The sequence below is a fragment of the Styela clava genome, chromosome 7, assembly GCF_964204865.1.
Source record: "Styela clava chromosome 7, kaStyClav1.hap1.2, whole genome shotgun sequence".
Taxonomy (NCBI): domain Eukaryota; kingdom Metazoa; phylum Chordata; class Ascidiacea; order Stolidobranchia; family Styelidae; genus Styela; species Styela clava.
The window spans coordinates 13,067,023-13,083,033 of record NC_135256.1 but is presented as its reverse complement, the minus strand read 5'-3'; the positions used below and the strand labels follow the sequence as shown (position 1 = coordinate 13,083,033).

Below are 16,011 nucleotides of genomic sequence, written 5' to 3'. Positions count from 1 at the left end.
GATCAAGCAAATTTATAAAAAGCAGAGTTTGTATATTTTAATTTTATTTGCGGGTCCGGCTGGAGCTTTTTGTACAGAAGAATATAATAATATATATAATAGAATAGTTAAAGAAATGTTTTGGGGTAAAATCCAATGGAAAAGCAATTTTTCATTGCATCTCGATTTTTTTTATCAAAGCACAAGGCAGGTAGAAGTTGATTTAACGTCTACCTATGGTCTAATCAAGCATGAACCACAAATTAACAAACCCCAAAATGGCTGCTGATCTTCGGGCCACACTTTTCGTACCTAAATCAAGAATCAAAGATTGAGCAATACCAACTGGGCGTGAGGTATTGAAATATTAGACAAAAATGGGCATAATGTGAGGTATTGTAAACAGAAGTTTTTTTTCTTAATATTGGGTCAAAAATAAAATAAAAATTTGGCAATAGTAAAAAATACTCAATATCTTTATACCAAAAATCTAAATTATCATAAAATAGTTTTATTAATAAAACCAAAAACCAATCTTCAATATATTTGAGATAAAAGTGAGTTATTCAAAAACGATATTGAAGCAATTCTTTTTTATTCTGAAATATATTATTTTGAGAATTTTTCCTGAAAAAAAAAAAAGTGAAACAAATGGGAACTTAAAACACATTTTTATCATGTTAATCAAAACAAATATATCACTCTAAAGGCTCGCAATTCGGCTTCGTCCACCAATATTTTGGTTGGGACATACCTAAACCCTAATATTACAAAATTATCAGAAACAGAATTTATCAATATAGTCGAATATGGAAAACAGCAAAACAAAGTAAAACTAAAAATAAAATGGGAGGGTAAAAGGAAAAAAGAAATGAGGTAGTAGGGCTAACTATTGCTAAAAATGAGTACAAGCGAAGGGATGTTGTTTTTGATAACATAAACAGCGAATCGCATGTTTCAATACAGATTCGACAAGCAAGACTAAAATACAGAAAACCCATGCTATTCTTATTTTACAATGACAAATTGAGTAGCAATATAAATTCTGTACTAAAGTGGGATTATTCAAAGGAAATTTTGCTTACAGGGGAACACATTAGCCAAGTGAAGATATGTATGGTCATAATATTTAGAATTAAGGAATTTCAGAACTAATATTTGGCGATGATAATAACATTTTTTCTCAAATTCCTGCTTTTTGCTGTACTAATATATTTTGCTTTTAAAGGCACCTATTTTATATCTTATAAGTCTATAAGAATTGCAATGCAGGATACCGAGAATTTGGGTATCGAATACAGACAATGGACATCCCTTACAACAGATAAATCCTTACATTATCCTATACATTATTGGTGGTTTTGACAGGAACAAACATATATATTCACCTTACTCGATCACGCTTGTTTCAAGTCTAATCTAAAATACATAAAATTAAACTAAAGACTTGAGCAGGCCATAAATTTGACAAAAGAATTTTTATAAACAATTAAATAATACATAGAATCAGGAACAAGATGGAAAACAGGCGCTTCATTAAGTTCATTGAATATTCCATATTCATGGCATGTGGAATTACATTGAGATTTGAACGCCTTTCATTGTTTAAAAATTGGATATCGTTTTTGCTAAGCACTGTTGTAGATATTCATGGCATCAAAATATGCACAATTATGAGGAATTATTCAAAAATATATATATATACAATGTATATTTCTGGGCAAAATATTATATGTATGGTGCTGGTCATGAGCGAAAACTCTGAAAAACATTTAAGTACTGTAGAAAAATATTTCAGCAAAAACAAAGAAATACCAACAGAAAGTGGGGTTAAGAGGGTGCAGGGTTTAGTTCGACTGTTTTTCATCGATGCAGTGCGATTCCTGAAAATTGTTATGAACCAGAAGGAAATTCTACATCGACATATACTGGAGACAAAGGAAAATTCTTAATAGAAATTCAATATTACCAAGTAGGAGATCACAATATATATTATGTTAACTTGCTTCAATTTGAATTCATCTTGAATACATTCATCATAAACCAATTTGAGTATGGCTGTTGAGTTATCTGTTGTTAACTTTATCAGAGCTGAAATATTCACTATACAATGCTTTTTGTACTATGATACTTTAAGAAATAACAGAACCGGTATGAGTAACTTGGAAAAAATGGAAAGTCAATTTCTTGACAGATGGTGGATAGCAGATATTTGTATATGGCCATGTTGATTTCAGAATCCCGTATTTGGATTTTCTTCTTGAACAAAAATCTTAATATCAACTTTACGTTTTTTTTTCAAGCATAAAAAAATTACCGTTACATAAACCAAATTAGCACTTGTTGCTACAGAGATATTGAGTTATTTATAATAAAACAGATGTACCTTTTACATGGCCAAAAACAATGCAAAATAAGCGGATATAGTTCTTTGTTTTTCGCTTCACAATACAAATTGAAATTTTTATGGGATGGTGAAGGAATATAGAATGAGAAAATAGGCCACACGGATTTTTCATCTTCACAAAATGACAATTTTGAACTTCAAATTGAAATATATATATGCGAATTTATATAAGGCGAATGAATAAAAGCAATAAAAAATAAGAATTCATTAGAATCTTCTGCAAAGATTCAAGCGAAGCGGGCAACTGAAAACATCAATGTTGTGGCTAAATACTAAGTCGCATACAATAAAGAAAATATAGAAATAGTAGTAGATGCACATAGTTACAACAACGTAGTAATATGACTATGTTAAAACTAAGTTTGAGGTATCAGAATATAACAGACAATGAGATAATCAAAAGAACTACGCAATTATTGATAGCTTCATTGCTGTTGGGTGGCAAAACCAAAAACAGATACATACACCTTACTAGTATTAAAAGGCCGCAGAAACGAAAGACATTAACCCATTAGAAAACGACTATATGGAACAATGCATACAACGCTATTACGATATTTCAGAGAATCACTTTGAGTATAGAGAGATGATTTTTGGTCTAATACCTGAGATTTTATATCCACAAAAACAGCTAAAATCTAAAATGCAAAATTTCGTCTTTTTCAATTTTACAAAGAAAGAGTGAACATTGTTGAAAAGTTCCTACTATACTCCAATTTCAAAATGATTTCTCAACTAATAAAATATTCCAACGATGCAATCACACAAATAAGCAGTATGTCTAAATCTAATAAAAAAAACATGTTGCCTCTTGAATTTGGAATTGAATGAATTGCCAGCTTAGTCCAAAGCATTACCTTTTGGTATCGAAGCTATATACAAATGCTTGTGTACAGTTGATCGAAAACGTACTTTTTGTATGAATGTAATCGAAATGTTGCATGTACTCTTTACGAAACAATGACAGGCTTTTGAGACTCGACGTCACTGCTTATAGATTGTTCATGAGGGAGGCAATTGACAGGTGGCGCTGTAGGAGATAGTATTCCGTTCAGTTGACGCTGATGGGAAGATGTACTGGTAATTGATGACACAGAAGGAAATGATGGTACCTGAAGATACAAAATAGTTGATAAGACCGGGCTCAATTCTGTATCAGAATAGTCAAAATCTAACAGCAAAAACCAATGGACAAATATTAGCTATGGGGATTGTCCAACAGATTTTTTTTACAATTCAGAATTATTGGTTTCCAATAAAAGTGATTTTCAAGAAATCAAACAAGCATTTTGTTTCATTTGCTATTTATTAAATTAGTCATTTTCATATTGAAATCAATCTAGCATATACCGGTAGTTTAAATAGACTAAGAAATATTACGTTTCAGTGGAACCAAGTACTTCTCCTTATATTTTGCTTTTGTCCTGGTCTGAATGTACATAATGTAAGGATAGCAAGAGTGAAGGCAATTATTCTAAGTGCTTTAAAGGCCTGATGCACAATAACATAAATATATTTCTGTAACGTTTAGTATGACCGAAATCTGATTAAGCTGCAATCTAGACCAATATGGATTACATATTCAAAATGAAACATCGAAAAACATTATTTACCTGGGTTGAGGAAATATTTTTGTTGGTGCACGATGATGTTATCGAAGATTCTTCATCTGCTGCTTTTCTACCCGCAACTCCGCGCACCATACGAGAAAGGGGTGACTGCTAAAAATGAACATAATATAATTTATTGGAATACTCAAACTAGAAAGACCCCATTAAAGTTTTATCAGGTACAATTTTGTACAGCTTCAATGTTGCCAGGGACAAGATAATCCTAAAATCTATCATTTTGAATGTAATACATCCTTCAAAATGGAGTTCAAATACATAAGTAAGATTTTAGCAGTTTCAAACATCCAAATATTGTTTTCGACATAAACTCATATATTCATCACAATGGTAATCATGTAGTATGTGCTCCAAGATGGCGGACACCGAAACGTAGTATGTGTACCAGATTACGGTTAGGCCATAATTTCAGGTACAAATACTACGGGAGCCACTTGGCTAGTTTCCCAAACTCGTAATATAACTAAAATAAGGATAAAATTATGGCCTAACACTAACAGTGTACACATACTACGCTCCGGTGTCCACCATCTCGGCGCACATACTACGGGAGCGCCGGCACAAAGGCCTAGCAACTAAAATGCTACTAGAACAGGGCATTGTTCGGAGCGAAATGCATGAAAAAGAGAAGTGTGGAAAGAACATTTCCACATACCAGCAGGAAAGAAATTCTTCCTCTCGACGATTCCGTCGCTTCTTTTTGTTTGAGTTCAGCATCCGTTCTTTTTTCTCTTTCGTCCATCAGATCCAATCTTAGTTTATCGTTTTTCATTTCCAACTCGTGGATTCTGGCACGAAGGTCTTGATCATTCTTAATGGCAGAAGCAACTTGAGAATCTCTTCCTTGATCTTTCAACTTACTCAGAAACATTTCCTGAGACTTCGAGAGTTCTTTCATCCTTCTACTGTGTTCTTGTCTAAAAAAAGAAACGACGTCATGAATAAAGTATATGGAACAAGTGAAAGTGTTGTCACGTTGTTTTATATTCACACGCCAAAGCGAAAAATTTCATCTTACTGAACCTGAACCCATAACAGTGATGCTCAGTCATTGATTTCAGATTTAATTCTCAATTTTTGCGCAGAAGATTGCTCATAAAGCAAAGATATTATAATTACCAACGAGCCAAATCGATTATTATCTAATATCCTGCCTCATGCAGTTTTCACACATTAATTGAATAAATGGCGCGGCGGTGTGGCTCAACGGGCTAAGCGTTAGGAATACGCTCGCCACCGCACCTCTAACTACTCCGCGTGGGTTCGCAGGTTCGAATCTCATGCAGGGATGGTTATGTGCGAGAGGATTGCTGGACTCCTCGCCGTCGTTGGGTGGTTCACGTAACCGCTGGTCGGTTACGGCTTCCTCCACCACCAAGTCCATGCTTCCGAAAACAAACAATACAGTAAATCTAATCCCATACCCGACTTGAAATGGTAACCGGACGAGAGGCCGTGGTTCGCCATATGGATAAGCCGTCTTATCGGCTTTCCTCTCCCCCGGGATAAATATGTAAATCCTATGGTAGTATTGGCTCAATCATATTGTGTGAGCTCATGATATTCAAGATTTTGTAACTCCTACATTGGTGTAGTCAGTCAAAACAATATGAACCGGTGAAAAAAAAAGTTTTGAATAAAACAATACTAACCTCATAATGTCCATTTCTTCGTTTATTTGTTTTCTTTTTTCCGATGTTGCCTGTATTTTTTCTCTTTTACTTGCTTTTAAATGTTCGAGTTCCAATTCCAGGTCTCGGCGAACTCTCATTTCTATATCAAACTTTTCCTCAAAAAGTGATTTCATTTTAACAAACTCGTGCATGATACGATTTCTTGCTGCTTCGTTTCCACATTCAGAGCCAACTATTGAACGTGTCTGAAATAGATATGAAAAAATCAAAAATTTAAAACCATCATCATGTACAGGGTGTCCCAAAATAAAACAAACCCATTAATAAGATTATCGATTTTGTGGGTGTCATTTATTTTTGGACACCCTATTTTACAGCTAAACTCTTCAAACTCGTGGGGCATTCACTTTCTGAAACACTAATCACAGCGTCTTCAACAAAAAAATTTCATTGATATTACTACTACGGGGTAAAGTTTTGTAATATATGTACATTTAATCACTGTGAGCTTGTTTTTAAATACATGAAGCTCATAACACAGCTGAATTGACAATATTAATTTTGCATTGATTTTGATCGTTTCCAACAACTACTAAAGCGGGCGAACAAAAAATAATTTTTCAGGAAACATAAAGTTATTTCGTAATGCACTTGAAATTATCTCAAAATGCAGTAATGCGCTGTGGTGTACAGAATTCACCACTGGATTACAGTAATAGGTGGTCATGTTTCATTGAAATAAACCTTGTGTATCAATGAAGTTAATAACCCATGAACATTTAGAAAGTCCTGTAAATCATTCTAACACCGTTTTTTTTTATTCACTCGAAATAAGTCCATCAAGAAATTGTCACCCCAATCAATCAAGCACTCAATCTGACCAACAAACCTACTAATTTAAAGAGTTTGTGTAACATGGCGTATAATAACGATAATTACCGCTTCGAGGCTCTGAATACCAGCAGCACTGATGACATAACTGTGTCCAGCGATCATCCATTTGTATTGCTGTTTAGTTGAGTCGAGAGGAACAATTGATGGTACTGACTTCGATGTTGAGACAACCTTAGTCGGAGTTTCCGAAACAGGAGTGGGGGGAGGTGAGTGTCGAGCGAGTGGTGGAGGAGGTGCGACAGATCTGTATAACCCAGATGACTTCAACTCAAGCATTGCTGTAGCAGCGGCTTCACGAGAGCGAGATATAGGTCGAGCGATTTCATATTCTTCTTTCGGTTCCTTCAATAACATATTGTTGTTGTTGCTACTGTGAGAGTAGCTTGTTGATGTCGTCGGGGCACGTTGAGATGAATTTGGGGTCACTGGGATCTGTTCTCGGTACGGAACAGGTGATGTATGACGTTGACGAGAACGAGGTCTAACTTCTGCGACATTGGGGTGATGTCGTGAAGGTGATGTTGACAATTTTCTTGGACGCTCGTGCGGACTTCTATCGATCGAATATTTTCTTGTCATACTAACTTTAGGCAAGTTTCGATTTGATAATCCCGACACAGGATCAGCTGAAAAAACAAATTGCAAATTATTGGCCACATGACAAAGTGGTTGAAGTGTTAAACTTAACTATGATGGTACTGCAGGGTAAAATCTCGGGGATTCAAATCCTATGCTACCCATCTCTAGGTTGTATTAAACTGGGTAGATAATCCCAAGATGGGAAATTTCAGCCCTTTTTAAAAGAAAGCAGTTTCTCACATATCAGCGTCCGCCAGTGCCGAGTCTTTACAAAAGGCGATTAAATAAAAAATATTCCATGTACTCAAATTTGAAATTAACAAATTCAAGAACCTGAACGTTCTTTAACAGCATTAATTCATGAGTTAGAATTTATTCTTGATTTAGAAATAACTGATATCGATCATACCACAATGATTGTTGTTTTTGTCTTTTTCAGCAGCAGAATCTCTGGTTGGTGACTTCAGACAAATTTTCGCTGGATTCGATTTTTCAATATCTGCGGATTTTTTTCTTTCACTGGAAGGTGGAATTCCGATACTTGGAACAGGTCGACCATCTGGTGGTGCAATAGGACTGAAAATGAATATTTCAACGATAAGAATCAAATATAAAAGACAAGCAAGGTAGAAATAAGGCATGGTTTCAACTGTGGCTAATGTGAACAAATCACAAACTATAAACATAGCCCTATCATAAACGCTTTCACAAAAACGGTACTGAACTGAAACCCACCCTGTTTGCAATGAGTTTTTGTTACAGATGATTTTTTGTTACAGAAAATAGACACCAGAAAACAAAAATTTTCATGCTTCTTTTTTTATTTTTAACATATATTTGTGTTTGTAATCTGGGTAAACTGGCACATGTAACTCTATGTGTTTCATTAAATTTCATCAGAGAAAGAAATACACCTGAGGGCGTACGAGCGCCACTTTGAGCTGTCCTGGGCGCGAGCGCACACACACACACGCAATTCGTCGCGGCCAAAGGAATGCGTCGCGAGCGCACGCGGACGAGAGTGAGTCGAGTCGCCTGGCCCAAAACCCAAGTTTGTCTGTTGAAAATATAATAGGCTTGTGTGCAATGCGGGAATGTGTTTGTTTAACATAGTATTTCTGCCTTCGGGCTTTTCTCTCCTAGTCAACGAAAAACACACACCTCCGATGCGGTATGCTTTTTTTCGCTCTTTATTCTAGCCCACAACCCGCGCCAGATAACCCGCAAAGGTCTAGAAAAACAAACGTGAAAAACACGCATCGGGTTTTTCTTTATTATATCGCAGTCAGCGTAAACATCTCTCCTATCTTTGCGGCCTATCGGAATGTGGTTATCTCGGATCATACTTAGTCGGTCATCGCAAAATTAAAAATACAAAATCAGCGTCTAGTCAACGAGGCTAGCTATAACATATGAAATAGTATAAGCCAGGGACACGACGTAAGTCAACATGACAACCAGGCTAGAGTGATTGCTTATGAAACCCCGAAGAGTTGAAACTCATGATTTTATTAGCGATTTTTTGAAAATGGATGATTTTCCAGACTTCAGATATGCCTATAAAGAAAAATTAACCACTACCACACTTGAAAAGTTATTGTATAAAATATAATCTGCGCATTGAAGATTTTGCTGCTAATATATAAATATATTTTATTATTCGAAATCGAAAAAAAATTCAAAAGCAGAAATCTAGAAAAACAAAGTATTTTGAGTATGACGTGGTAAAAATTAAATGACTCGTAAGATGACGGTGTCATCCATGAATGCGACCCCAATACTTTTTGTATGTATTTTATCTGTGGTTGAAAATGACACTATCTAACGCCCAGATGCGATTATTTCTCAACTAAGAATAATTCGGAACAATTGATGACTTTTTCAAGTCAATCTGCTCAAAGCAAGGTCGACGCACACACTCAGAAAAACGAAGGAAGAGAACAATCTCTGAACGAAGTTACTGGCGACCAATAGTGCCAAAAGCTGACACCGACAGGAATAGTGAAGGCGTGAGGAGCTTACAGACAACGAAGTTTAACGTCTGAAAACTTTTTTAGATGGACAATTTGAAAGTTTAGAAGAACACAGTTCATTTTATAATATCTGTAACCTGTCATTCAATTCAATTCCCAATTTTGACGGGTCATTCGAATTTATGAGTGCATTATTATCCCAGATATATTAAATTCAGGAATTCCTGGTGAAATGAATTAAAAATACCTAAAACTACCGGATTATTCCATACCGATGTGGGCCAAAACCCTTAATTAAATGTCCCCGGGAAGCTGGGGGATTAGTTTTCTTCACGCGCGGTCGAGTTTCTGACATCAACGAGCACTGGCCAGTCAATTCAGATTATAACCTTTAGCTTGAAAAATACTTCACAAAAGCTTATCCGACGAAGAGGACATATTCGCGCCGAGTCGGTGTTCCCATTTACATTTTTTTTACATAATCAAACACAGCAATATTTTAAGAAATGCATTATTTTTTATGGAGAATGTAAAATTAATTATAGTCGTTGCTAAATGTGAAAAAAAACACTTCTTGATTGATGTTACGGGAAAACAATTTAAACAAAAAAAAATTATTCCCATGGGAACACTATACTTTGTTTGCGATGGAGCGAGGAGGGCCATTCAGGCAAATAATAGGCGTCGGAGTGAAATTAAAACAGCCGGATTCGGCCAATTGAAAAATGGGACCAAGGAGATGGACAAATAACTGACCGTGCGCCGTTGCCTGACCAACAGCCTATTGGACAATGCCATAGAGCTAATATTGACATTACAAAAGTATAGCATGCGGTCGGTACCTTCGCGAGGTAAAAAGTAAACCGACAGCTGACGAGTCTGACAATTCGACAATGGACGCCGTCCGATTGTTATATGCTTTACTATATATATTAATCCATATTTGAATTTGGTATAATACCAACTGGAACTGGGCAAAAAGTAAAAACCACATTTTCTATAAAGACATGTACAGTCGTACGTAACATTTATAAACCAAATTTCGAAAATTCATCAAAATTGGACGTTTCCCTTGAACATAGAACATTTGAATAATAGTCAGACAGTGCATCATCTAAATCTAATGTAGTATATAAATATAAAGACTAAAACAATACAATACTTTTAGTCATTGGTTCAACCTATACAATTCGAGTATTATTTCCTTATAAACTGTACAATAGCCAGTGCGACAAACGGCATTCTTGGAAGGCCTTCAACGAAAGGATATTAATTATATCATAAAAAGGTAATTGTTGCGGATAACCATAGATGCATAGAGATGATATGGGAAAAATAACACAATGTTTCGATCTAACGATATCTTGCAAGAATTGTGACTTGCACGGCAAACAATAATTGAGGCCGAATAGTACGCCTAAGATCAAATCTGATCACACGTAACACATGTTTTCTGCACACATACCGGGAATTCGGAATTCGCGCCATCTTGAGGTTTTTCACGGTAATGTCACTAGTCGTGGAAGTTGGCCTTCCCTGAATTGTATTGTTATTATCTTGCGTATGTGTTCTTCTATAGTACAGCGCTTTGGATTTCATACGTATTTCGCGTTTTCAGGTAAGATGACAAATAAAAAGAAAAACATATCGACAAGGTGGAGATATCCAGTTACTAACAATGTGAAATTCAGACATTTTCCCTAGAAACTCCCCATATATCCTTGGAAAATACATTATGAAGCATGAAGAGGTCATTAGCATATTTTTCTGCAAACTACTGCGCAACTCGCTTTTAAAACGACCGGACGAAAAAGCTGTTCGGCGTCAATGCTATTTCATGGAAGTCTTTATGAGACAAACAATATAAAATAACTAGAAAAACTAACAATAAGGCGCAGAAAACAAAAATATATAAGGCTCCCCCTATTATCAATGTTCATAGACAATACATCAAGAAGGCGCGATTGAATTAACATTGCCAAGAACACAATTGGGTGGGGGATGGCACGTTTACGAATACAGATTAGGATTGAAAGCCAGTTAATTATGAATAAAACAATGCTTATCCACCAAGATGAATATTACCAGAAATTCAACAAATAAATTGCTTCACCGGGTGTGAACAAGACAATTGCAAGATGTTAGGACCAACACAATATAAAATTTGATGGAAAATCAGCCAGATTAAAGCATATAGAAGCGCAGCAACGTATGCCTAAATGATAAGAACCAAACAATAAAGTTGAGCCAACGTAATGTAATTGGATAGGTAAAAATCCAGTATCAGTTTTGCGGTATCCGTTTTCTCTCAACACTACTCGCGAAAAAGCAATTCGATGTCTGTTGGAGACGGCCGAAGAAGAAAACATTCAATAGCAAAAAAAAACCAACTCACAAATCTGATGCTCTGCTGCTGCTGCTGCCAATGACCACAGGTCTTTCGTTTTGAATAAATTGAGAGAATCCTCTTCTGTAAATAAAATAGAAATGTTCGAACACCTTATGCTTATTAAAAATGAAAATAATCTCCATCGACTCCAACTCCGGATTGAGAGAAATTCGACTCCCAACTCCGAGTTATGAAAAATCCGACTCTCGATTTCGACCCCCTCCGAACATCAAAAAAATCAAATTTTGATGACAATTTTTTTTAGCGTATGTCTGTCTAATGGACTGTTGAACGCTTAGTAAACGTAACGTCTTTTAAGTTTCGACTTTGAATATCACTATTGTATTAATGAATTTGGACTCCAGTAAAAAAAAGATAAGATATATCAAAGATATATCAAAGATGTACTGTATTCAATTCCAACCGTTAATTATTTTGAATCATATCTTTCGTATGGTTTACCTGTCAAACGTGATAGGCAAAAGTCCTTTGAGATGTTGTGGTATCTCTTGAACGACTGGAATATCGCCTGGATTCGGTCCGCCACTCATGGCGGTTGCCAGTCCGGGGCTCCACGGACGAAAGGCGGAATGACGCATGGCACTTGGGACTGGAAAAGAAATAAGGATTGCTTGCGATGATAAACAAGATTAAAGATAATAATAGGATTGACCTGAATTTAAAGAAATACACTTTTTCCACTGATGACTTCAAGGCAAAGTAACAATGGTTTTCATATATTCCTACCATGTTTTTCCCGGAATATAATTTGTTCAAAATTCTACAACACTTAATCGCTCTCACCTCCATATTGCAATGATGCGTAGGGATGAGGTAGTAGTGCTGGATCAAAAATTTTCGTATCTTCTTCTTTAATTTTCTTACGAATAGGTGATTCTTGTTCCGAATCCTACAAAAGAACAAAATGATATTCAGAAATTCATCCATCAAAATAAGCACGAATTAAGGTTTGGTAGGGCAGGACAGTGGCTCGCAATATAGGCCACAAATTAAGCAGGAATATTACTTATACGACGCTTTCTCTCCGAACAAGGCTCTGTGTAGGCAGTCACTCTCACGATATGAATATCAACATAAGTTTCCATTTAATAGTTGCCGCTATCCGCCAATGGCCATTGAAAAACTACGACTTCACTGGCGGTATCACGTATATTCATTCATACTAAGTCAATTCATTGCCAAATACGGTTCAATAAACTGTACTCGACCTAGCGTGAGTAAATATTTTCAGACGAATGACTTATCTTACATATTAGGTCTAGTCTGCCGGAAGTTATTCGGTTCAGTGTACTTTATTTAATGCTAACAATACTATGATAACATAACGTCTGCCGTCTAGCGACAAAACGTTAAAAATCGTTGTCATTCAAAACAATTATGTTACAATATAACAAATGCGAAAAATAAAATTATTTATGCCTAAAAAATTGTTTTCAATGTTCTATCAAGTAAAATATCCGTTTGTACTATTTTCGACACCTATTTTTTATCTAAGAAATGTATTTGATTCGGCCTAAATACCAGGATAACAAATTCCAAATACAGAAAAACTACAACCAATATTTGAGGTTCGATTTATGATAAGTGTATGTGTAAGAAATATTAATACATATTACACGTTTTAAATTGTTAACGTGGCGAGATCCACATTTAGTTCAAAGGTCTACGAAGCACGAGTCCCTTAACGAGTAGTAGAGGCTAATTCCATACTCGAGACTGCGTACGCTCAGAAATGCCATTGAGCAGGGGGGATTAGGCATTTGTTAACCCGTCCGACTCAAAGCGCGTAAACGGAATTTAGATATACGGGAATTATTGTGGCTGTATTAAAACATGATACACACAACAGGTCAATATCGATCAATCTTCTTCGTAAAATGGCGTCGAGCCTTGATCGCCGGTAGACCCTTGAAACTCTTGGTAGTCATAACCCAATTGACGCCACACGGCATGTAGCTTTGTAAAGGATTACATACAATATGCACAACATTTGATTTCTAAGATTTTATCAAAAATAAAACCAGGAAACAAACAAACATGGTATATGGAATGGTTGAACAGTATCCGAAAAGGACCGTAATATCCGTAATAATATCCGTACTTTTCAGGGTTAAAGAGCGTTGATAATTAAACAAAAACAGGCCTCGCCACCGATACTAGACGGGTCACTCTCTCACCCATCGAGAGAGCTGGCTAGTGCTTCGCAGAAACACGTGGTTAAAAAAAGTAGAATATAAAATTGAAAACAGACTTGTTTACGCCGAATACTCGACGGCGAGGGGCGCGTTTTCTTATTCATTGCTATCTATCTAAAGGTCTGTGAGTGTGACCACACCCCCGTTTACGACCGCGTATCACATTCGTCAGAGAAAGTAGTGGATCGCCACTTTTCAATTTACCATAAGTTTGTCGTTAGCAGAAACGCGAATATGGAACAAGCTGCAAAACGGTGCTTAGGTTTGATCAAGTAGGGTTGCGGTAACGGCCAAGGTCATTTGGAAATTGCCAATTGGACATTGCTGGAATGAATGAGAATGATAAAGTGGTATTGTAGACGATTGATGACCATTAAAATTGCCTTGACCACTAAAATCGTGAAATATGTTGAAAAATTTGACATTCTATTATTCAGTTGCTGTAATCCGCATAAGCATGAGAGAAAGAAATTTCACTCACAAGATGTAAAATTTAAATGACGACACTTAAGCCGATAATAATGCTACGATTCCATCTTGTGTTGAATTTTGTCGAGAAATACAACAAGACTAGAGAACCGCGGGTTTAGCATTTCTGCTTTGAACCGGTTAAAACCGCTTTGGTCTGCTCTTGATCCTCTTCGAGTCTGTTTTTGATCGACGTGAGTTTGCGGTCAAGCGCTCCGCGATTCCTCGAGATAAACAATCGTGACGTAAAACGATTGAAGAAACAGTGATTGCATCGTTCATAGGAGGGAGAAAGACGAGTATTCATACGAATTTATGTCAAATAATAAATGCCAGAATACCGCGATTGATGTCACAAAAGAAATGATATTTCGTTCAACAAATGTGACCACACTTTGTCGACTTATGCTCTGCATGGAATGAAACCTTTCAACTCCTCACAAGGAAAATACCAGCGGTTACGTTAATCTTAGAAACTTTGCTCGAGATGACTATGTACCCTTGAATGGCGGCGTTGCCATTCTATGCGGAAGCATTGGTTAACCAAGCAAGGTCATAGATTCAAGTTGACAACCGATCACAAGCACACGCGGTTCACAATAGGCGCCAAGCTTTAATATCCTCGGGCGGTTTTAAGATAGACAAGAGACTAGGTGGTTGAACTTCCAGGAATATAGCCAGTCACCATTACATCGCACTTGTTTCATCCCGACGGACTTTTAATCCGATTCGCTACGGTCGATCAGTGAAGTCAATGCAGTCGATAAATTATGTAACGTGTGCCACCAAAACAATAAATCTCTTCAAGCTAACGTCATCATAAAATATAGAAGTAAAAATTTTGATTACGACAAATCATTGATGAATGCGAGAATAATTTCGAAGGATAGCTGAATGACGAAATTGGGCCTTTGCCCCATAAATAAAGTAAGTACCGAGCACTGTAGACAATGACTATTTACAAGTATGTATAAAGGTACTATCATGGATCTCAGAATATATTTCGATTGATCAAAATACAACGTGTAAAGTGGGGTACATTTGTCTAATCCACTAAACAAGTCTATCAAAAAAAAAAAGTTTTAAGAAACGAGCGTAAATAGTGGATTCTTCATAGTCTTTTGTACAAGTGCCTAATTTCCATAACCTAACTGTTCTATGTGGTACTTTTTTCATGTAATGTAAGTAAAATGGCGTAGACGATAGAAAGCGCATCTCTTTGTAGCATCGTTTGTTTGTGATTACTTGACTAAAATAGGAGATTACCTACGTTTCCGCGGAGCTTGCGGCAATTTTTCCGGAATTCCTAGAATTTCTTTCAATTGAAATGCAATTGACGAGCCTTCATAACGCCCACGTAAATTTTCTATCTATCGTGGTCAAATTTCATACATTAATGTATTAAGGCGACATCGAGGCGCTGGTTTATTCATATCAATAAATATAAAAATATACCCCGAACAAAACGTAAATCATCTATCAAACCCGCTCACAAGTTTAAACGTATGATTATAAGTGATTAAAACAGTCCTGCTACATTATAAATTTTGTTATGGAGTCGATTCTCAGTATAGCTTGAAGAATTTTCCTTTATTTTATTCATTTTTCACTTCATTTAATACACCTCTATATGCCCCATCCGTTGTACGAGGTACTAAAAGTTTCCATACCAATCAAATACAGGACTTTATGAACACTCTGTATTTTAGGACTAGGTAATGCTGTATGGACTGTTGGCGACGAAGATCCATTTCGTATAAATAAACGATTTAGTGCGCTGAAAGAGACCCTAAAAGAATTTGTAGTACGGTAAATAATACAGTTGAGACTTGAAGAATTTCATT

The 16,011-nt window shown here is 36.1% G+C and overlaps 1 protein-coding gene across 2 annotated transcripts in view; it reads right to left on the bottom strand.

Moving 5' to 3' along the window:
• Positions 1-27: 27 nt before the first annotated feature.
• LOC120327575 (uncharacterized) overlaps positions 28-16,011 on the bottom strand; it is a 38,590-nt gene continuing 22,606 nt past the window's right edge. The window contains exons 6-14 of one of the 2 annotated variants that reach the window (XM_039393901.2): positions 12,288-12,393; positions 11,946-12,093; positions 11,490-11,564; positions 7,531-7,697; positions 6,588-7,168; positions 5,667-5,893; positions 4,670-4,931; positions 4,000-4,107; positions 28-3,498 (exon numbers count right to left, since the gene is read on the bottom strand). In XM_039393901.2, coding sequence (XP_039249835.2) covers positions 3,337-3,498; positions 4,000-4,107; positions 4,670-4,931; positions 5,667-5,893; positions 6,588-7,168; positions 7,531-7,697; positions 11,490-11,564; positions 11,946-12,093; positions 12,288-12,393 — 1,836 coding nt within the window. In that variant the 3' untranslated portion in view covers positions 28-3,336. The remainder of the gene's footprint in view (positions 3,499-3,999; positions 4,108-4,669; positions 4,932-5,666; positions 5,894-6,587; positions 7,169-7,530; positions 7,698-11,489; positions 11,565-11,945; positions 12,094-12,287; positions 12,394-16,011) is intronic. The other variant, XM_039393902.2, reaches the window with a different exon arrangement.